Raw genomic sequence first — 26393 nt, forward strand, 5'->3', positions numbered from 1 at the left:
TGACCTTTGTGGGTTTCAATTTTTTTTATATTAAAATACACCAAAAAATATTCATTTACTTAAAATTGTGCTGCTTTTTGAAGCAGCTGGAACCAAAGCAGACAATACTCAGCAATAAAATGTGATCAGCTGGGTGAGAAAAAAAAAGGGAAAAAATATTCAATGGGAAAAGGAAGAGTTTCTAAAAATACCTCGTTGTTTAGCTGGGTTTGATGTGGTTTCCATTGTTCTAACCTCATTCACAAGGTTTTTCCCACCCTACCTAGAACTTTCATACAAGCACACATTGTCATGGCACCACTACAAAACTTAGAGATTAGGACTAGCTAAGGGGCATGGGAGCTTATGACAGGAAACTGCATTTTCAGATAGCGTTAAGTCATTGTACTTACAAATTTTAAGAAAACATTTCCCAGTTCATGCTGAGACTGAGGTTCTGGTTGTAAACAAAATTCCAGGGCAGCCAGGAACTCTTTGTGAACTCCAAGAATATCTTCAATGTTAGAAAATAAGATCTGAAATATAAAGAAAAATCCAGTGTTAGATGTTAATAAAACACCCTCAGATATATTAGAGTAGGAGTACCAAAATATTGTGGTCCTAGACTTGCCAGGATGGGATCTAAAGCACAGATAGTGACTGGGTGGGAATGATCAGTGTCTGATAGGGAATGAATGATACTGTACATGCCACATTCCCTTCCTCCTATGGAAAGGTTTCCTGCCAGTGAAGTACCTGCTGTAAATGAAAGTTGACTTTCCAGGTACCTAAGCATGATGAATGTGAGCAGCAGCCTCTGTCAATTCTAGAAAAGGTTTCCTATGAGACAAACCAGGTAAATGGAATCACAAGGACCAAACCTACTTTGCAGCCGAAAGCAGCAAGAAGTCAATTGCCTTTCCTTCCCACACAAGATAAATCACTTTGTGGAAGAAAGGGATTTGAAGCTATTACATACAAAGATGTACCGGTAAATGAGAGACCAAATCTCTGCTATGTGGGATCTAGCATTATGTTGACAGGAGTACAGAATCGTGTAAAATGCTTTCAAACCACAAGAGTAGCATTTTACTCAGAGCTCCCTTTTACTGATGTCAGTGGCTATAAAAGGCATGCATACGGGAGTCAGGCCCCTAGACGGAAATGGTGTAATCTCACAGCTAAATGATCCCTAGAGATGTGGAGATACGTGTGCTAAGGGGAGTAAACTGCCAGGGTGAAAGCTGCTATAAACACACAAGCTTTATTAGCTTTAATTATCATCATATGAAATATGAAGAGAAAGCATGAATACATGCATAGGATATGCAATGCTACATGCACAGGGGAGACGAGTCCTGACACATGGAGACCAAGCTATCAGTATGGGCAGTCACTGGAGAATGGCCTGAATGGGCAGACCAAATCCTGGCCAAACCACTTTTCACATTGGAAGTGGCCTCCCAGCTCTTGCCCAGTGAGTGGGTGGGTGACGGTCCTCTGAACCCCAAAGCCTGCAGCCTTACAGAATCAGCCATCAGCTTCCCAGCACTGGGAAGTGGTGGGGGAAGTGAATGAGTCTAAGATCTTCCAACACTTCCCACAGCACCTTATAGTGACACTAAGCTTCACAACTTTATGCGGGAAATTTATTCACCAGATGTGACACTGATTCAGCCTGGTAGTTGGTGATGTGGCAGAGATTCAGGAAAACAATAATCTGTAAATTAAGTCTGATCATTAAAGACAGGGATGATTCCTGGTTTAAAACCACTTGCTCTCTGATTTTTCAGGGGTAGGCAAGATTAGGGAGTCAAAGAGTCTTCCTCTCTGCATACAGGCAGATACATCTTTATCCCTTGCGCTATGAAGGATGGGGAGGGTATTTCCCGCAGATTCCTCCTGCAAGCTGGCTGCACATACAGAGCACAGCACATTGTATCCTTGTATTTGCTCCCCTCTCACTTCAGAAACACTGAGATATGGTAGTCTGCACCACTGTTAATGCATACTTGTATCTCATAGCTCCTTTCTGGCTCTGAATAAATTAACGATTCCAACACACTGAATGTGCACTGATGGTCTCTGAACAGCTTCTTCAGTTCTCCAAAAGAAAGGAAAGTTTCCAGTGCAAGATTCAAGCAGAGCATACCACGGTTCCATTGCATGGCTGCAACTGATGTGATGATACATTAGTCTCTATCTGCACGGCTTTGCCAGAAACTGTGCCAGAAGGGGATTAACGAGAAAGAGGAAAACATCTGTCAGGGATGACTTTATCCTTCAGGAGCAGTCTTCAGGGGGGTATTTTTTGATCAAAGGAATATCTGTGTAATCTAATGCATTCTGTGATGGTCAGCACAGCTCTGCTTGCAGCAGAATTCACAGATAACCCCCCCGGCACTTCAAGAATGATGCAAAAAGAAAGGGGTTCTTCCCCAGAGAAATGTGATGGACCTTCAAATACAAATACATTTAATCAGCAGAGGAAATAAGGACTCCTCTGCATGGGCTTTGTGGGCAATGCACCTGATTACATGGCAGTCATAACAAATACTCATTTTGATGATATATGAATGATGATAGAATTAATAATAACTTTCATCAACATCCTTAGTCATTCATCAAGTCGGCAAAGGGTTGCATAGATTTATTTCTCACTCAGAACATATTTTTTGCACACCTCTGCACACAGAATCCACTATCACTAATACTACACATTCGACATCATAACACATCTCAAGCAAGAGTGACACTTCTGGGCAGGACAAGCAAGGTTGTGTTGGCACTTCTGCCAGGGATCTAAATCCCTTCTTTACTCTGCCATTAATGGCAGTCTCAGTCATGCTCTTGTCTACTTCTTCCTCAGACATCCCTGAACTTACTTCACACTGTAGATGGCTTCCTGTGAGCAGGGACTTCCAAGTTTGAAGACAGAGAGCGCCTTAGCTCCACAAAGCTGCCAAACTGTTTGCACACCTACTTACTTCCATCCCCTTCTGATGTCAGTCACTCAATACTACAGTGTCGCTAGCCTGCAGAATGAGTAGCAATATAGGGCCTGGAGCCCTAGTAGGATCTCTAAACATTCAGGTAATATGAGTACATAAAATGGAGGGACCAGTCTTGGGGGAACAGGTCAACTGTAGTGCTGGCTGGTGTGACATACCCGTTATCGCTGGGCCCCGTTCCCATTAATGTAAAGGGCAAAGTCTCTGCTGATTTAGGATGTATAGGATTAAACAAAAGCCCAGTAAGTAAGCCCCTAATGGCAAACAAACTGCATCCTATCCCACTGGCCATGAGGTTTCACATGCACACGTGTACAAAGAAGGGTTTTAAGCCAAATTACTAGAAGCAAAGAGTCATTTGCAAAATGTTTATGAAAATAAATAACAAGCAGTCCTGTGACCATAGGCACTAAAGGAGCAGGTGCAAATTGGCTAACTGGATGCTGCCAAGCAAAACTTGCATTCCTTGCCTTTCCCTCAGTAAAGACACTGAAAAGTCTCTCTGTCTTCTACCCACCACCATTTTCCACAAATCTTGCCAAAATTTAGCATCTCTGACAACACTATACTGTTATCAAATTTTACTGAAATTAGTCACTGGGATGAAAAATTGCTGGAAAATGACAGGCATACAAATGGGCAAACAGCTGATAAACAAACTGATGACATGAGCCTCTTTTCTTTAGGGAGCCAGTTTAATAATAAGCATCAATATGACCTGAGGAAATTTGATTTCCATATCCCTGAATCTAGCCTTTCATTACATATCTTTTGCCTGCCAAGAAAATGAGGATGATGGAAGAAATACCTTAACATTCTCCTCTGTTATGTACTTCTCAGCTTTGTCCACAGCATTCTGGCGGATTCGGTGGAGAAATGCCTGCAGGGAGAAAAAAGATTATGTTCAAATGGCTTGATACAGTTTGATTTCCCTCCTTCATATCCTCTGGCTTCCCATCAACACCCAGTCACAGTGTGGCTGATTACCTTTAAGACTGAAAGAATCCAAACATGCACCAAATCACCACCACAGTTCTTAGACTCTGGGCTGCATTCAGGGTAACATAAAAGACATTGTTAGGTTTTGCCTGGCAATAAATGTCTTTCCTTAGAAGCGCTGCTGAACTCTTTTAGACTTAATTATCTGTTACTATCAGTAGACCACAGAGAGGATCTGTTTGTTTATTCCCTTGAAGGTTTCTCCTCTCTCTAAGATGCAGCTGTTATGGCTTTGGGAAGCAGAGTGCCTGACGCACGTCAAGATGTATGTCAGCAAAAAAGACTGCAAGGAACAACAAAAGGACATTCATGCTGCTGGAGCTGAGGCATGTCAGAGCTATGGACTAGGGTTATGGACAAGTTCAACAGACTCAATACTTGGGGAAGAGAAATGGAAATCTCTGGACAATGCCTGGCACACATTATCCTGTTCGCTGCGTTTCATTTGTTTACAAACTCAGGCAATACAATGCTGGAACTTTTCACCCAGGCCAGGTTTCACCTTCCTTTAGTTCTGCACAACTTTGGCTTAAAATGACAAATCAATAAAAAGCTCCAGGCCACATACAAATGGACAGTGATCTGAATACCAGCCTTTAAAGCTTGATTCTGGCTCCTGGAAGTGGGGTACTGTCTGCATTTGCACCAAATAGACCCACAACGTATTTGATCCAGTGCGAAGGATTTAGCAAAGCACACTGTGTGGGACTGCTACCTCGAATCTCCACTGCTTTAGCACCACTGGCTAAAAGGCTCTTCTGAAGTGAAAGCAGGGAATTTTACCCTCCACAGGCATCAGCAAAGAGAGATATGGGTACCTGCAGGTGAGGTTGAAGGGAGACCAGTGAGGACAGAATCGGCTGTGATAAATTACACGACCCATGGAGGGAAGGGGAGAGGGTTTTCCTCTCCATCCTTGTTAGGGGTTTCTAACTTGCCTCCCACACAAAGGGTCGAGCCCTAGCAAGTACTGTGAACAAGGAAGAAAGGAACTTTTCTTACCACCTGAGACAGAGAGGGGAAGCAGGTTATTTCTTTATATTTATGGTACAAAGCAGCTTTGTTACAGCCTGATAATGAAAGGCTTTTAAAAGTTGAAGCATTCTGCAGCAATGCCCATGCCAGCTGATGCACACTCAGCCTTTTTTTTTCCCCCTCCCTTCTGTCTGTTGGGATTGGCAGCAGCCAAACCTGGAGCTTATGGAACGCCTCTGCCCCCGGTGCTTCGGTTGGAGGTCAGTGAACGTGTCCCTCTGTCTGACTTGCAGCACTAAAAGGGCCATATCTCTCTCTCTGTGTTCAGCCATGGCTCTCGGTCACACGTCAGCCATTCAGACTTTAAAGGCCAGGCACCACTAAAAAAGAGCTGAATTAATGAGGCCCACAGACCCAACATTTGTTCTGGGCCCTGGATTCTCAACCTGCATTTTGTGAACAAACTTCAAGGACTATAACCATGTCGTTGGGTTGTATTGCTAAACAGGAAGGGGATCCTGGCTAGATTCCAGCTAGATATGGAGAACTTAGAGAAGGTTGTGTGGACTGAGAAGTCTGAAAAACACACTACTCCTTTAAAAGGACAGGATGTGTTTGCCAGTGGCAGAAAAGCCATTTTATAAAGAAGCGGCCAGTCCACCTTGCCAGTAATCTGGCCAAGATCTGCTGCGATGTTAATGTACTGCCCAGCACCTTGGCAACAGTCAAGGAACAGTCTGAGATGAAGCGTTCAGGAGGATGATTAATGGCAGCAGGACTGACAGGAATAGTTGTTGCCCTCCCACTTCAGCACTGGGTGTGATATCTGAGCATTAATAATCAGGCATCTGATTTATATGAGGTAGCACATCATATTAAAGTCACTCATTCTAAAAAGATAAGCCGGGCAGAGACTCTTCCAAACATCTCTGTTCGGAGACAACAAATCCAATTGGAATGATTAATTAATCCACACAATTAGCAGCTCCACTGGTGACTAATATTTACCTGCATATTAGTCACGGTATGTTGGGTCTAAAAATAGAAAACTGGTAAACAGAAATGCAAATCTCATTAGCTGTTAAGGCTAGTCAATAAAAAAGCAGAGCCTATGCTAATTTAAAAAACAGCTTTTCTGTGATGCTTGTCTGAGAAGATCATTTAATGTGTGCATGAAAAAGGGAGAAGAGGAGAGAGAAAAATCAAATAGAAAAACAGAGAGGCAGAGAAACAAGGAGAGAATAAAAGGATGAAAGTCACAAGTGGAAACGAGAGAGTCAACTTTGTAAATAGTTTGTCAGGCCTCTCACATCCTCTGATTTGTCTTGACGTGCATGAACAACAATCTCTCCAGCAATAGTAAAACAAGACAGTGACGAGAGATTTTGGTCCTAGAAATTAAGCAGTCAACTTTCAAAAAAATCTAAACTTCTGGATGCAGAACTGTTTGTTATGAGTTTTCAATACCTTCTCCTCTGCAAACAGAATCTTTGGCAACACAGTCATTCAAATTAAAAAGCACGATACAAGCTATTAAACAGCAGCTCAGAGAGCTAATGTTGCATGCCTTGTTCACATGACAACACCGCTTTCCTTCCAACCTTCTCCTAACTTGGAAAGGGCAGCCCTTTTTCCAGAGATGTTCACAGATTTAGGTCAGAGTTTCCCAAACTTCTCAAGCACAAGTTTTTGTGCTACCAGTTTTATCAGGCTCTAAGCTAATCTGTACCAACATCATCTCTCTACTCACCTGACAACACAGATTTAAATGCCCATAACACAAGGAGCATGCAGCTCTCCTTGGGAAGCATAGCTGCAGGCAGAGGAAGCAGACCAACTGATTTATCTGGAAAATCAGACAGGTATTTGGGCCTCGGCATGAGAAGGATGATGAAAGCGGAAAGAGAGAAGCATTTCAGAAAATCTGTCATGTCCATATCTCATTTATATTCTAGAGTGTCTTCTTATTAAAAAAGATGCAATTGAAGGGGTGGGGGCTTTTCTGGCTATCTAAAAGTTTCAGAGATGAATGCTGTTGTCTGCTCTCTCTGGCTGCTCCAACCTCTTCACACTCTATGCAGCTCATGTATGAATTCAAGGGGGTCCAGTCCCCAACATTTTCCATGAGTAACTTTCAGGACCATCTTCATCAATATAACTCTTCATCTGCAACACCTCTGGTCTCTGCAAAAACCAACTCACTATCCTCAAGGGCAAGATGGGGAAGCACAGGGGTCAGCTTTCTCTGCAGCTGCTGCAGGACTGTGAAAATCATTTCTAGGATACAGCAGGATGATCACGAGCATTTCTCCTCTGCAATCAAAAGCAGAACTCTCTTGTGTGACATGCTGCGAGTTTCCCATACTTATAAACTATCAGAGATTCAGGGAAGGACAGCAGCTTATGATATGGAGTATACTAAAGCAACAATCACACATTAGATGGGAAAGACGTTCTGTTAAAGAGGTAGGAGAGAGATGAATAGGCAACAGCAGATTCTGCTCCTCCTATCTCCTTGTTGCACATTTGTCAGGACTGCTGTAAGGCTAAAAAAATTCACAAAATCCTGACAGATGAAAAGATGGCGGGTATAAATTGACATATTCCCTTCTTATCCCAACATACGTTGCATTTGCTCTCTTGCCATTCTTTGTGTTTTCCTGTGCTCACACTTGGCCAGACCCACGTCTCCGAGCAACCCAAGCTGAACAGGGAACTACTGCCAGAAGAGGGGATAAGGACTGGTAGACCTCATGGGTCCCAAGCAAAGACAGGTCACAGCACTGGAACAACACAATGTATGGAAAGAAATGGAAAACCAGACTGATAGATTTTCCTTCTCCTGATAAAGGCCTGTAAAGGTCTCATCTTCCATATGTGCATGCTAATCATCAGGAGAACAGCCCACAGAGGATTTGTTTTTGTTTAAAATTCTACTGCTGCATCAACATAATATTTATTTGTGCACTGTGACTTGTTGCCCTAGAAGTTTGCCGCTTCCAAACTTAGCAGGCAATGTCTGATGCTCCTCATGTCATGCATAAACACAGTTTATGGTTTGTCTTACGGTACAAATGCCTTGCAGGATTCAAGCAAATCTATAACAAATTAGACTGAGTGGAGTGAAATGCTTCCTTTCTGCACTATGTCATACTGGGTAAGTTTATAATGCCTGGAAAAACAGCCATCTCCCGCTGACAAAGACTAAGACAAACACAGACAAATCTAGAATGCAGTTTAGGTACAAAAGTTCATATCACCCACTAAGTATTTTTAATGGCTGTTTTTTTCATATAGTGTTATGTTCTTCAGTCCACTATGCTTACAAGCCAGTGTCGCAATGAAACCTTGCTGCTTTGAATTATGTACCTCTGAACCACAACTGCCTGCAGCGTTTGGTTTAAGGACAGAATCTGCCAGTCAGAGGTGTTCTCACATGAAACAGACTGAATCAACTGGGATTTCTCTCAATTGCTTTTCAAATGGCCCTTGCTGAACTTTGACTTGTAGCTTTAACTTTGTTAGGAAAAATTAGTGTTTTTACCACCTTCTCTCTAGCATAAGTTAAGTAACATATGGCAAATACTGGAGACAGGGCAGTGATAGCTTTAACAACTGTGGAGGAAAATGTACCTTAGCATTTAGTTATGAGTTTTTTAACACCTGGGAAATATTTATTTTTCTCCATGGTGAGAATGTAACTTAAGATCTAGAAACCCTTCCCATTCCTTATGGGTCCCTCTATAAGGAATGCATACTTTTCTCTTAGCGGTATCCATAATAGGCAGGCACCCTAGGGGGTAAATACAGATCTTTCAAAAGAGACTAGAAAGACAGTAACAGCCTTCCCCTTTCACTGTCATGTAAGCTGCTAGTGTGAAGTGTTAATTACAAGACCTGCATTATTTCTTAGTGTGTTAAATCTCCCTGGGGAAGAGAAACTGTGTACCAAACAGCCTCTGATTTCCAGTGTCATTGTTTTACAGGCATATGAAAAAAAGAAAGCGAGAAGCATCTTCTTACAGCTTTAAACACTAGATGCAGAGAACTCGGATCAGATCCTAAACTGTCCAGATCATCCTTCTGATCCTACTTCATAGAATATCTCAACTTTCTCATATCTATGTCCCTAGTACAATAACTAGAGTCCAGCGGTTAATGGCACTTTCTTTATATGATATGCTCAGGTCATTAGGATTCAGCTAAATGATGAAGATGGAGGAAGGGCCTAGTAATAGGACAACATAATAATGAATTACAGGCATTGCTGGATAACCAGCGGAGGAGTTTCTGCAGAAATTAGACCAGATCTCTTTCAACAATGGAGGCATATCAAATAGGTCAGTGCCTCCTATAAATCAATATATCTACAAAGGCAGGCAACTTTTTATGTCATTTCATCAGAGGAAGGAAAGCTCTCTCCCACCACAAACCACTAAGAAAGCTTGTTAAAACTGCATCTGCAGCTAAAACTGCTTCTGAAGCATAATACTGCCAGCAATACTTCCAGACAAGTAATTCTCCTAACAGTGTTCAGGACTAAGTTAACACCTAGCAAACTAGTTCTGTTTGCATTGAAAAGGATCATAAAATATATAAGCAGAGAGCAAAGAACTTCACTGAGTAGACTATCTTATCATACTGAAACACACATAATTTACCAAATCTAAGATCAGTGTGAATGAGAAGTAAGAAGAATGAATGAACACTCGCAAATACAGGGCAGAGTGAGTGTAAATAAAATGATGGAGCAGAAGCTCAGACAAAGAGACATGCTCATGCCCCTTCTCAAAATACAAATCTGCCTAAGGCAGATACTTCCTCAAATGTTCAGAAATAGCAAGAGATTCTGATTAAACAGCAAGGCAGGCAAACTGCATAACCCAAAGGGAAACGAAAGGGAGAACAGAAACAGACAACTATTACCATATCCAAAGGAGTGATATCTGAAAGCACAATCCTGTGAAACCCTCTTTTCTAAACAGGTGACTGGAATTTCATATGGGCCTTGGGAGACGTGTGACAGACAATTTTGTTAACCTTGTCAGTAATCAGGCCTGAATCAAAATAAGTCAGAGACCTAGACGAGCCTAGTATTTTCACTACTAAAAGGAACAGATTGCTCTACACTTGTGCAAGCAACCATTTCAGGCTCTTTGCAAGTGCAGACACATATCAGTTTTGATTCCATAAGCAAAATAAAATGTGCTCAGGGTGAAAAATGAAGAGGTGAGGTGACCAATGCATTTCCTCCTTTGGCTTCATCACTAGCATCTTCACCATGTGGCTACAACACAGAGCTACGTCTTAGTCTGGCTCTGACAATCCAGAGTAAAGCCTGTCATAAGGATATGAACAAGCATCTCAAAGGATAATTTCACTTTTTCTCATCACTCAAATAAATGCTGCCATTAAATGTGGATATCAGATATACTTTGGGCTCTGTTGCAGGGCCAGTTTTACACCAAAAAACTCAAATGTCTTCAACAAAGCTGCTGTAAAGTCCTGTGGGAACATGGCTCTACTGAAATATTTGGATGGTTTGAAATGAACATTTGCTGAAGTTTGAGTTTTAGGAGCAGGTGTATCCTTGTTCAGGCTACTCAATTGTTAGCTGTGAACTTCACCATCAGGATCGTGTTCTTTTGCTTTCTATCAGATAAGCAATTTATAACCTAAAGCTCTACACAAATGACAGGAAATATGAATATCCTGCATCCTACATGTGAACTGTAGTTCTCACCTGCACTGAAGTCTGAAAGACAATACAATAAATAATCTCAAAATAACGTAACAATGACTCCACCAGCCTATTCGCACAAAAAAGTTTCATCACAATTTTTTTTTATTCATAACAACTAAGTGTGCATTTCTGTGAAAAAAACAGGTCTTTTGGCATTTCCTTTTAATTATGTTGTAACTACCTGAATGCATTTCCTTGAACGCTAGCACAGCTTTGGGTTACTAATCAATTGGGAACCAAGTCATTTCTATTGCAAGCGGACCTACTTCAACCCTGCTGTTCCAAGAGTGTCCTGCAGCACTGCACACTAGGAACAAAAAGCTACTGAGGTCCATCCGTCCTAGAGGAAGCTGGATTCTAGTGATGGATGAAGTCATTCTTGTGTAAATTCAGACAATTAGTTTTTAAACCTCTCTTATCCTCCTACACAAAAGCCAGCATACACATGCAGAATACTGGGTCTGGTTCAGGTTTTCACTGGTACAATGTGAGTTAGACTTGCGTAAACCAGAAGTAACTCCTTTCATGTTACTAGTATTACCCATGCAAAATGGTGTAAGATTGAAGTGACTCTGCTACCTACAGAGAGTATATTACTATACGTCATACTATAAACTGGCAATCCAGTATTTGCTCATTGCTCAATTACTGGCTACTATATTAAGATTTCTATAAAAACACATTTTAAATGATCAGTTTCTGGTGAAGGAAGAAAAGACCTTAAGTATCAGATGAGTGCATTATAGTGAAATTATTACACAGAGTATTTCACATATGAAGAACATTTTTCTTTAGATCCTTTTGAAACAATAAAGAGCCACAGCTGGGAGGAAGAGCAAATCTGCAAAAAGGAGCTCAGATCTACAGCCAAATTAATTCATCAGCTAACAGCTGAACAGGGACTTGCCTGGTAGGCAGAGGTGTTTAGTAAGAGGAAATAGCATTAGAAATATCTTTTATTGCCCTAATTTCAGGCTTCCTGTGTATCAAATTGTCTTTAAAGCCTCAAAGCTTATTGGCACATATTTATTTTTTGATCTACCCCCTGAAGAGGAACTAAACTATTAACTAACCAAAATAAATTAAGAAAACAGAATGGAAGTCATGTATATGATGGAATATCAAACATATTCTCTGAAACAGTTCAGGTAGGCAGAGCTGTGGGCTTGCACCACTGCCTATTGCTGAGCAAAATGTCAAATTAACTCTACTGTGAAGTTTTCAAAATGACACTTCTTTTCCAAAGGTTAAAACCCTGGCATAATCTTGGGCTGTATTAGACATGAAATGAGGTGAACTCATCATAATGATCACCTATCCTCTGTGACAGGCATTTCATTACCTTTTGAAAGCAAGTATGAAGATCTCTGTATCTTCAGAACTCTTATTCCCATCCCCAGGGACACTGTCTTTTCTTGCTCATACGCCCAAATGCTTCCCTGCACACACACTTCTTTCTTTTAAGAAGATTTTTTTCATTCCAGTGTTCTCATTCTTTAGAATAACAATCATTTCACACAAATAGAGTATGGATGTTACAGCATGAATCATCTCTTCCTACAAAAGACTGCACAAATATTTTCAAAAAAGTAGATCACAGGTGAAACTGCAAAGATCACCAGAAAACAAATGCAGCTTCAGTTGCAAAAATCCAGATGTAACACAGGGGAGGGATCTTCTTATCTGAAGCATACTTTCGAGAAATCTTTTTTAACTCTACAGATACATAAGCAATAAATACACCTATACATATTACAAAACCTCCACTAATACTGACAACTTAACAAACATGAATTAAGCACAGATTCTGGCAATTTGAAACCTCTTCCTCCCCACTACTTAGTCTGACATATGATGAATCCTGATAAATACCAACTGAAATATGGAGAAGCATTCAGAAACTCAGCTGTTTAAAATCATGGAAGAGTATGAATAAAGTGCTTGAACAAGCAAACTGGATTATTTCTTTATATATGAGATCAGAGAAATGACCACTGCTTATGTAAACTATATGCCTGAGATATTCCCCAAAATCAAACCGATTTGTCCTTAACAAATCCTGCACTTTAAGGCCCACACAGGTATTACCATGAATGGCTGAGGTATCTTACATCTGTCTTGCCACTGAGTGTTATACTGCATGTAACATCAAAGTTAATGAACAACAGTTGCAAAATACTGGCATTGCATAGCACTGGGATTTTCAGTGGTGCTCGAGGGAGCCAGACCTTCTGGTTGCTTTTTACTTACCTTTGACTCTCCTGACAGCGGTCCACCACAGAATGGTTTGTGTCAACAAGCCCCTGTATCTAGGATTTATCTCATCTTATTGCACCCACCTGAAAGTTAAAGCCCAGTCTGAGTTAGTGACGTAGGCTCCCTCCACAACTGACAGCAATGGACAGGTAGCTTCACAGGATGAATCACTGCACTCTAGGTAAGATGTCTAAGAAGGAAGGCTGAATCACCCTCTAGAAATGCCTCTCTCTTTCCATCAAGAGAGATCCTGGATGACATGTTTAGATTAGACACCTGACTTTCAGATGGACCAAGTTACATGAAATGACTTCCACCACTGCACTCTACTGCTGACCACCCCCCTTGCCTGTACCAATCTCGCAGCATCTGCGAATACAAAATTGCAGGGAAAAGTGTGTAACTGAATCATTTCTAAAAGTAGACCAGTGACTTGTGTCTCAGCATGAATGTGTAGGAGCATGGAGGCACTGCAAGTTGATACCTGCAAAATTAATGTGCACAGACACTCTCAGCATGGTAGTATTCTGGGACTCATCACAAGTGAAATCATCTAGTAGCACTTCCCAGAGAAAATAATTTACAAAGGAAGCTCCAGAAGGATCCCAGACTGTATCTCTATTTCCAGCATACTGATGTTTACACTAGAATTCTGCAACAACAAAAAAAGGTCGGATCAAATTCATTCATGCATTGATGATGAAGGAAGGTGAAACCAAAGGGAAGTGAGAGTGAGATATGTTGCTGTGTTTCTCACTCCAAAGAGAGATCCCTTTCTTAAGGAGGGTTTGTTTTCATTTGAATTACAAAAATCTTTTTGTGAAGTGAAAGAGAAGCTGGTGCTGCAAAGGGGCCCATTGTCTCTTTTGTACCATTGCACTGACCTCTGCTACCCCCTCCTCCCTTCTGGTCACCAATATTTGCATCCCCAGGCATTTGGGAGTCTGAAGATCCCAATTCTTTTCAGAGTCCAACAAAAGCTACCTTCTTCATTTTTAAAATCCCTCAGAACTCACTTCCTCGTATGTCCTGTATCTTATCTTTCTTGACTCTTCATGCTCTCCCTCTTCTCCAACACTACCTCTAAATCGCTTCAAATAATCTCACTACTATAGATTAAAAAACAAAAAAACAAAAAAAACCCCACACCTTCTTTGAAGTCCCACAACCTGAGCAAGCCTTTCTGTGAATATCTATCCTTGTACTACTTTGGCCCATTCTTAACATCACCAGAAAACAAACTTGTTTGGATTTTCCAAAGGAGTCTGAGAAAAACATGTGCCTAATTCACTTAAGCCCTTGGAAAATTCTCCCTTTTCTTGGTCTCTTCATGTCTTTCTCCCTGTTCTACAGTCATGAGAAGACTTTCACCTTCTTACTGCATCATGGAACTCTGCAAAATGATTTTTTGTTTGAACAGTGTGTTTTATTTTGTTCCTCTTTTAGGTAGAGGACCAAATCCTGACAGACATTTGCTTTGGGAGTAAGGGCCCAGTAAACACTGGATAAAGCCCAAGGATTTGACCCATATTATTTACTATTCACCATAACTGAAATAAGCCTGCAAACTGCAACCAGTTCTAGACCACTGATGTCTCCAGCTACAAAGATCCTATCAGCATCAAGGAATATCTAATCAAGTTTCAGGCTCTACACAGCTACTGCATTTTCAAAAGGGAGGTAAAAGCATGAGAGTGACTAGAAACATCAAACGGTCCCAAACAAAGATACTAAAGTCCAGATGTTAAATGGAATTTGTATCAAAACCTGGAATTTCTTCTGTTAATGTTTCAAGCTTTTGACGTAAGATAAAGAGCTGAGACATCAGAAGGATTATTCTCTCTTTTCTACTCTTTCTCTTTCCAGTGACCGGTTCTTACCTTAGCAGGTAAAGGTCACAGAGAATAGATAAAAGCTAATAAAAATGTTGAGTCTTTTCTTTTATACTCAATTTCTGTATGTGTCAGAAGTTGATCATTTCAGCACCAAACCAAAGTTAATTTTCCTTCAAGTGGAAGGTCAGGCAAACAGAATTGCCAAAATTGGCAGAGGTGTGAATCCGTGCAACCTCACTGACCTGCATGTGAACAGACTAATCTGACAACCTGGCCTTCAGTTTTACAACTCAGTCTATGTGACAATATTGAATAATATAAATTTTCAAGCTTAGATTGAATCTCTGAGCTAAGTGAAACAGACCAGGTCAGCTTACTGCCACCAGGTTCACTGACAATTGCTCTAAATTACGTTGCCAATCTACCCTGGGCCCAAATATCATGATCTCAGGTGACCCACAAACTTGATCTACATTTCAAACATGTAACAAAATCCCAGGTTCCTATTTCACTAGGAACATTTTGTCTGTGTCCAGCTGATATGTACTTAAAGAGTCTCAGAAGTCAGTATCAGACATTGGATCTATATATTGAGATTGCTTCTATGAGTCTACGCTATTTTCTTAAGGAGATGTCTATCTGATCTTGATTCCTGCGTATGTAAGTGGCTAATAAACTGAAATGACAGTTTTCCACACGCTGTGATTTACTGACCCAAAAGGCTGGGTTTGTATCAGGTTTTGTGGCAGGTCAAACTCCTCAATGCATGTATAATGTATAGATAATTGTGCATCTCCTTTAGGTGTGCACGCATTACAGTTTTCTCAGCGGTACATTTCCATCATAGTACAGAAAAATTAGGCTACCAGTTCTCTAACATGATTCTTAGGTTTAAAAGGACCAAAGTTGACTACAAGTTGACTGAACAGAATTGTACCTTCTTAGTTGCTAAAATTCAGAGCTACAAAAGAATCAGACGATCTCAAAGTTAGACATTTCACCTTAGAGATGTCCTCAGAAGTATTTCACTAGGACCTGTTTATGCACTCGAAGTTTCCTTTTAATCAGTCTTTAGCTGATTAAAGCTAAAGAGCAATTTATTTAGCTGATTAATTTATTTAGCTGACGTAAAATGTGAAGCACTGATATCTGTAGGTGCCTTATCCACATAACCAGAATTGGAATTGGCAGCAACTGCTGCAAATCCTGCTGGGCGCACTGGTCACCAGACTTCAGGCAGCAAGCAGTAATGACTGCATTTGACAGTCTCCATGCAGATATGCCAGACACAGGTGCAGGAATGGGTCAAGGGACTTAAGTTTCCGAGTTATGATTTCTAGTTTAGGAGTATCCACCTGTGTGGCCACTGCAGGCCCTGCAGAGAGCTCCCCTCAGGCTCCTTACAAGCCGCAGCGGGTCCCTATCAGTCCCCTGGCAAGGGTTGTAAATTCCTACGGCACTTCTGCTCCTTCAGAGCTAGCCACTGGCGCTCTGGCGCTGAACACAACTGCCAGCATTCCTGGCCTTTGGCGCTTGAAACTTCCTGCTGGGCAAAACCTGCTTGAGCGCCTGTGGGGCGGCAGTGGGGAGCGCTGCCTTCCACGGAGGCGGCACAGGCTCCACAAAAGGCCGTGACGTTCGGGGGTTCTCACCGCCGGAGCCCAGGAAGGGTGGCCGTTTCTCTACAGCCTGTGAAAGGTTTCCAAGAACTTCAAATGCATGGAAAAATATGTGATTTGGTAGAAAGGCTAAAGGAGGAGCAGAATCCCAGAAGGCATTTAGGCACTTGGTGGGGAGGGGAAGGGAGATGGAGGGAAGTGGGCCTGTCCCAAGCCTTTTCTGTTACAGGCAGAATGGGCTGATGTTCAGGGAATCCAGGAGAAAAAAATTTCGACAACACACAGCTCTCTCCCTCTCTCACCAGAGTACTCCAGATCATGCGTTTCATGCATCTCGGGCCACTTTCAAGAAATGAACAGCACATGAAGTGTTACCTGCTCTGAATTCTCCCACCTCATAAAACTAGGCGTTAGGGCAAGTCTATTTGCGAGCTAAAGGATTAACCTTCTATGGGTAAATGGAAATGAAAATGAACCTTGAGAAAGACACTGATCTGAATCTTCATCTTCCCCAAGCAAAGGCCACGAGACAATGTGACACAGCACCCCCTGAAATCAATGAAAGCAAAGTTAGGCCTCCAATTTATTGCCTTTATACACACTGCTTATTACGCAACGCTATACGTCATTTGGGAAGAGAAAGTATCCATTTACAGGGATACCTTCTTCTGTGTTTTTGCTACATAGTAAATATTTGTCTGCATTATAATTTCATAATTCACTAAAGAATAAAACTGTAAGAGTGAAAGGGTTAACAATACAGTTTTGGGGAGTGATTCTGGCCGAGTCAAATGGTAGACAGAAAATTTTTAATGTTCAGTGAAATGTTTACAGGTTTGGGGCTTTTTTTTTAGTATTTATTCTGCAAACTGCTAGTCCCTGTGGCATGCTTCCCATCCCAGTACACAGCAATAACTACTGCTAACTTCAGAGTATATTTGTGCTGCAGTATAGATCCTGAAATCAGTTTATTTTCAGCTGGCTTTGGTACTGCAAGCAGTCTACCAAGCTTCTCAGTAGGACAAATTAGCCCAAACCGAGCTCCACATTGCTGAAGGCAGACTGTTTCTGATACTCGGGCAATCTTGTTTAAGGTTAGCTCAAGTGCTGCCATGTTTCACTACAGACTGCAACACCGAAATGCTCTAAATCATTACATGCTGTATCCTACCACTTCTCTCTGTTCTTCTCTTCATATCTGCAGTTATATTTTTTGTCTTTATCACCCTTTCCTAATTGATCCCTCTCATCCCAATGTAGGACCATTAAGTACTTTTCCATCAAAGCAGCTAAGTCATAAATTATTATATGTGATAGTCAAGTCACTGACAAACACAAAGCCTGTAAAGCACAAGAACAGATATGTACCCCTGAGAGTTTCACTAATACTGACTTTAGTAAGGCTTTATTTCATGACGAAAGTATTCTCATCCTCTTTGTGGAGGGGGGAAGAGGAGCAGAGAACATCATGACTTATCTAAGGCAACACATGGAGTCAGTGTGTGAAGGATACTTGTGATTCCCTGGTCTCTGGTCTGATCACCAACCTCTCTCCAAGCAAGTACAGGGAAGGAGCTTGCAAGAACGACCTAGCACTTGATGTGCCTGTTCTCTCCAAGCAGTCGGGCTTTTTCTCTCAGCTTCGGATTCCAGTAAACCCAGGGAGTTTTGGCACTTGCTTCAGCTGTGCCATGATTTCAGCTCAAGAGAAATATTTCCATTTCAGGGCAACATAGACAGGAAATACTTCAACATTTGACTAAATCTAACTAGGCAAAAAAGCTGTTCATTTAAAGCTTCTTTTGCAAGAAACACGATGCATTTATACTTCCTACCACAGAAAAGAAAGGAACGCAACTTCAGAGCTGCTGCTTTGCATGCGCTTTACCCCCAGTGCTCAGCCCTCACACACAGCCTTCGGTTATGCTTGCACATAGAGAAAGTCAGGCTGCACACACAGCTGCACCTTGCAAAATCTGCCCTGATGTATTTGCAATTATTTACACACAAAAAAGAGGAAAAAAAGAAAGAGTGTCTTTCACATTTTGGTTTAAAAGAGGAATTAGAAAAACTAACCTCACCAGCACATTTTTCGTTACTAGCCCTGAGCAGGAACAAGCAGTTCAGCTGATGAAAAGCTGCTTGCTGAAAGTACAGTAGCTGATCTGATCTAGTTTTCCAAACTGAGCCCAATCCAACAATGTCTGCATCGTTTTAAAGTGTGCACCATCTGAGTGCAGCTGTTCATGGTGATGGATACTGTTTTCCACCCATCTTTCCTATACTGGAATAAAGCAGTCAGCAAAGAGTGAACTGGACAAACAAGCAGGAGAAAATCCTCAGTTAATTATGAAATATGACACCAAATTTTTAACCAAACCAGAAATCTCCCTGAAGGCAATGTGGTTTATGGGACTTGAAGTTTTTTTCTCTCTCACAAATACCACTGTACCCCTACACTCTCTACAGAAGCACAAGCTCACCACCACAAGGCAGTCTAGAACTAACCTCTGTCCCCAGAACACTTCAGACACATCCTAAGAAGGCTTATTCATGTCAGGGTTCCCGCCCAGTTTTACCGACTTTGGTCTATTCAAAAAACACCGATTTGAAGTGCCTAAATTCTGCACTGTATCCAACACTTAACAGGAACCTGTCCCATTCCTTCTCAGACAAGTGGAAAATTATGTCATTTTGCCAGGTCAAAGAGCTAGGCAAGAGCACAGTCTAAAAATATCCGCTGTCCTACTGCCCCAAGCCAGCCAAAGAGCCGGATTGCATAGTTCCCCTAAATGTACATTTTTTTTGTTGTGACAGATTAAAGACAAGCTCCCTCTCATTGTGACATTTCTTCTCTGCACACAAGTTCTTGCAGAACACAATCATATCACACACAGTCTTAAACCCCAGCTTCCTCTGAATCAGGGCAAAGAATTAGACCATTATATTTTAAACATAAAGGGGAAGTTGAGAGAGAGAGAGAAACTTGCTAGCGTACCCTGAACTGAATGGCTCCAGCAGGCAGACTGCCCTCCCTGGCATTCCCATGGCCTCTGACTTGTTTTGAATGTTCACAAGGACGTATCAGTACCGCGCTGGTATGCATGAGGATATACAGGGCTCCATGTTATGCACAGGCCATATTAAAAGGTCACCTTCACCAGAAGCTATCTAGAACTGACAGATCAAATGTTTTGTGCTGTGTTAGGCAGGGTTTATTGCAAATGGACCAGCAGTGGTGATTCTAATTTATGTATATTCCAGAGCAAAGCTAAAAACATAGTTTTTGGTATCCTTTTGCTCTTTCTTTACAGAGGTGCAAATGGATGGAAAAATTTAAAAGAAGTTACTAAAATTTTAATTTTGCTAAAAGTGGCTTTGTGATCAGAATAGTTTGTTCAAAGTATCTTGATGTTTTAAAAGGAAAAACAGCTAAAGTTTGAGTTCACTTCATTTCAAGTCAACTGATCTACACTGTTGTGAGATGCAAAGCAGGCCCTGCTTATTCAACAAAAGATCTCCCCTCCCACACCTTTCTGAAGGCAAGCCAGCTCATGTTTCTGCAGCCTGCACTTTTCTGAGTAATGCCGCAGGTTGTTTCCTTGTGCAAAATTGCACATCAAGAAGTATGATGAGCAGCTGCTTAGGGCCATATTACCAGGACAGTCCTCTGAATATTGGAATAGCTATTTTCAAAGCAGGCTACATAGTATCTGCATACTTGGAGTTAGGATTATTTGTGGCTTTGGTCCCCCATTCAGGCTTAAGAATGGTATTGGCATTAAGGACGTTGACCATACTGCCTACGTGCCAGTGCACTGACTGGTGCATTTGCAGTCTGTTCATTCAGGTCCCCATTTTCTCCTATTTTTTCCCCTCAGCCTCCTTTTCATTAGAGGCTGTATAATAGCACCTCCTGCCTCGCCAAGAAATTCATACAAGGAGCTCACACTCCTGACATTCAGCCCATCTGTCAGTGCAGGAAATCTCCATCCAAGTCTATCAGCATCTTCAGACACCTCAGACACTGCTGGAACTACATTCCCCCACTAAACCATCTCTACCAGGCCAAAGAACAAACCCCTAAATAGGCTGCCAAAGCCCAGGTCCCCCCACTGCCATGTACTGGGCCAAAGCAAATAGCTTATTTAACACTTCATCTATGGAGTTTACACACTGGATTGAATTTAGCCTTTGCAAGAGTCCTAACCGCATCTGTGAACCTAGCTGATTGCCAGTTACTGAGCACTCACACATAGCAGGGCTTTTATTTGTAATAAAATATTTAGAGTGGAAAAATACCCCAGAATTTAATAAAAGCAACAGTCTCGGATTGCCAGTGACTTGTGGTGCATCCATTCAGATGCTCGGAATTCCCTACATAAATAAAGCTGGACTTTCAAGTTCTGCCAATTAAATAAATGCCTGTTTTAACTCAGTTTTGTATTAAAACAGTGACCAATTTTACTTATACAAAATAAAGTGTGAGGTCCTGGATTGTAAGAAATAGGCTCCATTTGTGGATGTTTTTTCACACAGTTACTCTAAATAGCTGACTGTTCACAGAAAAAAAACATCCAATTTGCATACCTAAGCACAACAACAGCATAAGCCAACTTAAGGGCAAAATGTGCATACAAAATTGTATTTAGGTATCTGGCTTTTTAAAGGGTTGGTCTTCCCTATTGAAAATACAATAGGGAAGATACCAAAATAGGGCTTTTTAGGGATAAGCATTTATTAAAATTACTCTGAGAGCTCACAGAGTTGAATGAAAGGCAGTATCTTTTCTAGAGGGTTTGTTTCAGCCTTTCTGTACAAGAAAAGAACTCTAGATGCTCCATCAACTATCACCTCAACACAGTATCCTTTATTAAAAACTTTTTTCTTTGAGCCACATACCAAGTTAAGGAAGTATGTTCAAATGCACCACAGATGGTGGATAAGCAGAGGGGAAGTAAAAGTAGGACTGCAACTCTTTCTTCTCTGCTAACAGCCCAAGTTGAGTTCCCTGCTTTCCTTGCTCTGGGGAATCATTCTTCCTGGACCTGGAAACAGCCCATCTTCCTGTTTCAATCTGTTTTGATCCCTGCAGCCACTAAACACTGTCTTGTGGCTTGCTATTAAATACAGCTTACTATTACTAGCCTAGCCATTAAAGAAGAAATACCAGATAGAAGTAAGGGTGTGATTCCACAAGCAATTAAAACCAAACTCCCCCTCTGCACCCAGTCCCTGTCTGCACATTCCTACCCTCTCCCATGTACCCACACTGCTGCTTATGCAATCAGGCAATTGCAGCTCATTGCAGACAGCCAAGGTAACTCAAATGGCCAAACACTAACCACACAAAAATTAAGTAATTCCCTTTCAGATACCTTAGCTCCCTGGACTGCCTCAAAACCCACTCATTTGAACACCAATTCTAATATACTGCAAGGCAGACCCCAATTAGAGCAGTTAAAGCTAATGCACCCTTAGTTCTCTTAATGCTTTCTAAACCTTACCCTGGATATCGCCAATCTTACACCAGAACACACTAAGCTAGTCAAGTTGAAATGGAAGACAGTGAGGATGGGGCTACAAGGCTTAGTCCTGACTGGATTTTATACATACGCCCTTAAAAGCTCAGGATAGCCCAGTGGAGCAGGACAGTTGACCATTCTGCATACGTCAGGCCCAAAGGGACAGGAGAACTTGCTACACTAATTTACTATTGTGTACGCTTACTTTTAGACTGTAAAGTAAATAACAGAGGCTTAGGGGTTTCACTGTAACATCCTGTGGCTAACACCCCTGTGGGTGTGTGCATGAGAAGAAGTGTTAATTGAGTGGCGAGTACATGTAAGAAAGAAGCACGGCTTGATATTCAGAAAGGGGGAAGGGACAGTGCTTTTCTTGAAAATATTCAAAAGCAAAGATACATGTCTGTTCATAAGGATTCAGTGTGAAGCCTTCTCCAACTCAAGCATAGAGAGTTTTGTTCAATCCAACTCTATGGTTTATTCCTGTTAAAATGGCAGCCTGTTTGCCCTTAAACTAAAATGAGTAAGGGGTAGTTTAGCAGTGAAGAAGCTACAAACTCTGGTATTTTCCTCTCAGCAATCTAAGGACTTTCCCTTTACTTAATAAGACTTCCCCAAGTTATTTCAAACATTGCCCTTGGTTCATTTTCACTGTTTTTTTTTTCCCCCAGGATACAGTGGGCTTCTGGAATTTGGAAGGTATCTCACTCTGTACCTGTGTAAGCTGGAGCACAAAGCAGTGGGCAAAGAATCAATAACTCTTGATGGATGCTTCCTGCTTTCTACATTTAAGCACAGGAAAGGCTTAGATATAAGTTAGGTCTCATCCGTGCTGAGGGACTGATTTTGGTTACAGCCATCAGCAGCCGGACCCAAGCCATCGGTCCTGTTTTACCGGAGTTAAATCCCTAATATACACAGGACAAACTGCTGCAAGCCTTGGTTGGCGCTGGAGCAGTTTGCTCTGGTTTTGCTAAGGAAGCCAGTGCAGCTAGGAGTGTCTGGTACTCTGCAAAAGGTCTGCACAGGTGCAGCTTTATCTGAACCTCGGCACTGCTCAGCAACAGCTGTGAGCAGGGCAAAATCATGGCCTCGGTGTGGCCAAAAGCCTGACTTCTGCTGGATGTCCAGGGAAGGGAGCTCAGCCAAAGGGCAAGTATTCCCTGCCAGTCTCCCAGACAGGAAGCTGAAGAAGGGGAACAAACTGAAAAATAAGCGAAGAACCTTCAAGGCACTTAACTGAACTTTGAAAAAACAATAAAAGGCTCTGTAGAACGGGCAGCTCAAAACCCAGATCATCCCAGCACTCTGACACCAGCATTCCTGCCAACAAGAAAAGTCATGCCAAAGAACAGGGGCTTGCTCTTGCTGTTGGCCACCCACTAAAGACAGAAAGTAGGCGATACAAAACAGCTATGTCAAACACCAAAAAAAATACAGTGGGAAGTAATAAGCATGTGATGTCACTAGAATTCACTTTGTATTGATTCTACCTATTCTTTAATTCCCCTCCAGAGAAACCCAAACCTCCTTCAAGATGATCTACCAAGACAAGCACCCTCCTGCATGCCCTGTGGAAAAGGCCTCACACCTGGAAATACATCACCTTTACAGCTAGGTGCCAGTGTATGATTCTGACACTTACTGCCTTTTAAATTTGCATAAAACATGTATTCTGTCACACAGAGAATGCCTCTTGATTTGAGTGGGACCTGTAAGACGTTAGCATTGCAATCCCTCCAAATACACTTGGCACGGTGCCTGTTTTTTCTCTTGACTTATTTTCTCCAATAGCATAGTCCTCTGAGGCCATGCAAGACACCTAAATGGGAAATGGCTGCTGCCTACTCTAATACTTTTCCAGTGACTCTTGGATCTCTCCAGCTAGGAATCCAAACACTCGATGTCTTGACTTATTGCTTTAGAAAGCAACATATGGCAATTTGTGTTTATGAACAAAAGTCTATATGTTGCTTCTTGTGTTATGAGTGTTATGAGTCTCGTGTTATGACTTCTGGCAGCTGGAGCAGAAAACAGAAAAAGCAGCTTTTGGTTTAGCTGTCTGCTAAATACAGAAACTGTATAGAGCCCTCTTTATTTATTAAAGACAGCTGTAAAGCTATGCGTGACCATATATTTTTAAAGGCCAGTTCAGGTGGCCATGTGGAATCTGCAGCAAGTATCTGTTCGACAAGTTTCTGAAAGCTATAGACAAGGAAACTGGATGACAACAAGAATATACTCTATTTCCATTAGAATGGGAGAACTCCCTGAAAGAAACAGGAGGAGACAGCACTCATCATATTATCAGAAGCAGGCACCCTCTTTCAAGGAAAGAATCTATGAACTCAGAGTGCCAGCATTTTATCTCAGCCATGCTGCCTGAGCCCTTCAGCACTACAAACAGATAAACGGGCAGTGTACAACTTCCTGCAAGGGGATTTCTCTCCAGTAACATAAAACAAGGCTCAGTCTGTGATGTACAGATTGGAGAGATCCGAGATACCCTTAAGAGGAAGAGTGTCATCAGCTTCTTCCTCCTCTCCCCTGCACCCTGGATTTCCTTTCTCTCCCTGTTCTGATACAGGGCTGGGTGAACTCCTGTGGTGTACCTGAATGCCAGTAGCACAAAACTACAAGTCTGAAAGGCCTTTTCAGTTTGCAAAGGTGTCACCAAAATGTATACTATTTGTTAGTTTGGAAAGCTGCATTGGTCAGATGCAGTGACACACTAAGGGTAATTATCAATACAGTTGCACAGTCTGCATTAGCCACCACAGCCAACATAAATTTCCCTGTACCTGCTGTCTGTATTGACTGTAAGTTCCCTCCTTAGCACCATGTAACTACGGATTGATCTCTGTTTGAAATGCACATGCTGACTGAATTGGAATAATTCTAAAGAATTAAGAAGTGTTGACCTCAGCCTTAAAGGTGACAGCTCCTTTCCTGCTGATGGGATTGCTGCTTCATTAGCATAGTGCTCATTTACATAGCTTTCATCAGGTCGCTCCTGATGCCTTGTCAATTCCTGAATGCAGAGCCAGCCTGGTACGTCAGCTTTATCTTATCCCTTGCCCTGAAGCTGCCGGCAATGCTTCTAATTACAAAGGAACTGTCACAAACCAAACGTCATCCTTAGGGCAGGACTCTTAAAGGATTGAAGCATGCATGTAGGGATGCCAGAAATCTTATGAGATCTCACCCATGGTCCTGGGTCCAAGGTCCTTATGTACATTATAATGCTCCTGGCACCTCATGCAGGAGGCAGGGAGCTGATGGCAGTGACTATTCAGAGTCTAGATGATTAATTACAGTTCCATACTTACAAAACCTTCCCATCATCCTGGCATTCCTTTCAAAATCACATGTTTTTAATTAAGTAATATTAAATATTTTTATTAATAAAACATAAGCCTAATATAACAAGCCTTTTATTCCCCAAACTAAGTACTGCAATTTCTAAGATATGTCATCATCATGGGAGATGGTGAAATTTTTTGTTTTCCAAGTATTTTATTTAATAATCATGTCCATTTACTTCAAAAAAATCATTTTTGAAATCTGAATGCTGAAGCCACAAAATAACTGCAGGATTATTACAGGAAAAACTGTCTTAAGTGCTTCTCGGTTTTGTTATCTTTCCTGCAAGATGTTAATAAATCACTCTTAATTTGCAAGGAAGGGAAAAACGTCTCAAAGGCTGCTGAAGGCAAAAGGGGTGGAGTGGTTCAAACAAACTCTCTCCACAACATTAGAATATTTCAAACCCTTCTGGTAAAAGAAATAGAACCCGGATCATATTTAAATAGGCAGAAACAAAAAGTCTTTTAATATAATTTGAGGGGAACTTTGATCAGGAACCAGATAACAAAGTAAAAAATCACTGCACAGCTAAGTATGGACAAAGGCATGTTAAAGATACTGAAGCCCTCTGTCCTCATCAAAATGCTTTCATGATACCTATATAAACGTTTTACCTTGAGATGCCTATCTATGGACAGCTATCCAAAATGGCCTGCAAAAGAAGATACAGCACAAGTGACAATTTCCTTCTTAGCCTTCAACCTCCTTTTTCCTTCAGTCTTTTCCAGAAACAGCAGAAGGAACAATAGAGACGATGGGTGAAGGAGAAATGCAGACCTGGAAAGAAATGAAGGAGGCAAACAGAAGGCCAGCTTTTGCTTAGGAACCGTTTCATATACTGCCCTGGCATAAGCAAGCACTGGAGTACAATTTAGTGTACATCTCAGTGATTTTAGTGAGATATAAACCCTAGCTTAAAATTTAACCCATGCCTAAATGTGGTCCTGAACAGAAATAATTAATTTTGTCCTAAACCAGAACTTTGACATGCCTTTGATGTGGTATGAAAGCTATGATGGCACTGCCTAGAAACATATGCACATACCTTCGCCAAGATTTCTGTGCTCCGTTGTTTCTTTTTCTCA

The 26393-nt window shown here is 41.5% G+C and overlaps 1 protein-coding gene across 1 annotated transcript in view; it reads right to left on the reverse strand.

The window, feature by feature from the left end:
* PREX1 (phosphatidylinositol-3,4,5-trisphosphate dependent Rac exchange factor 1) overlaps positions 1-26393 on the reverse strand; it is a 191926-nt gene that overhangs the window by 105794 nt on the left and 59739 nt on the right. The window contains exons 3-4 of the mRNA XM_026054773.1: positions 3799-3870; positions 393-515 (exon numbers count right to left, since the gene is read on the reverse strand). Coding sequence (XP_025910558.1) covers positions 393-515; positions 3799-3870 — 195 coding nt within the window. The remainder of the gene's footprint in view (positions 1-392; positions 516-3798; positions 3871-26393) is intronic.

This window comes from Apteryx rowi, unplaced genomic scaffold, assembly GCF_003343035.1.
Source record: "Apteryx rowi isolate R43461 unplaced genomic scaffold, aptRow1 scaffold_0, whole genome shotgun sequence".
Classification (NCBI taxonomy): domain Eukaryota; kingdom Metazoa; phylum Chordata; class Aves; order Apterygiformes; family Apterygidae; genus Apteryx; species Apteryx rowi.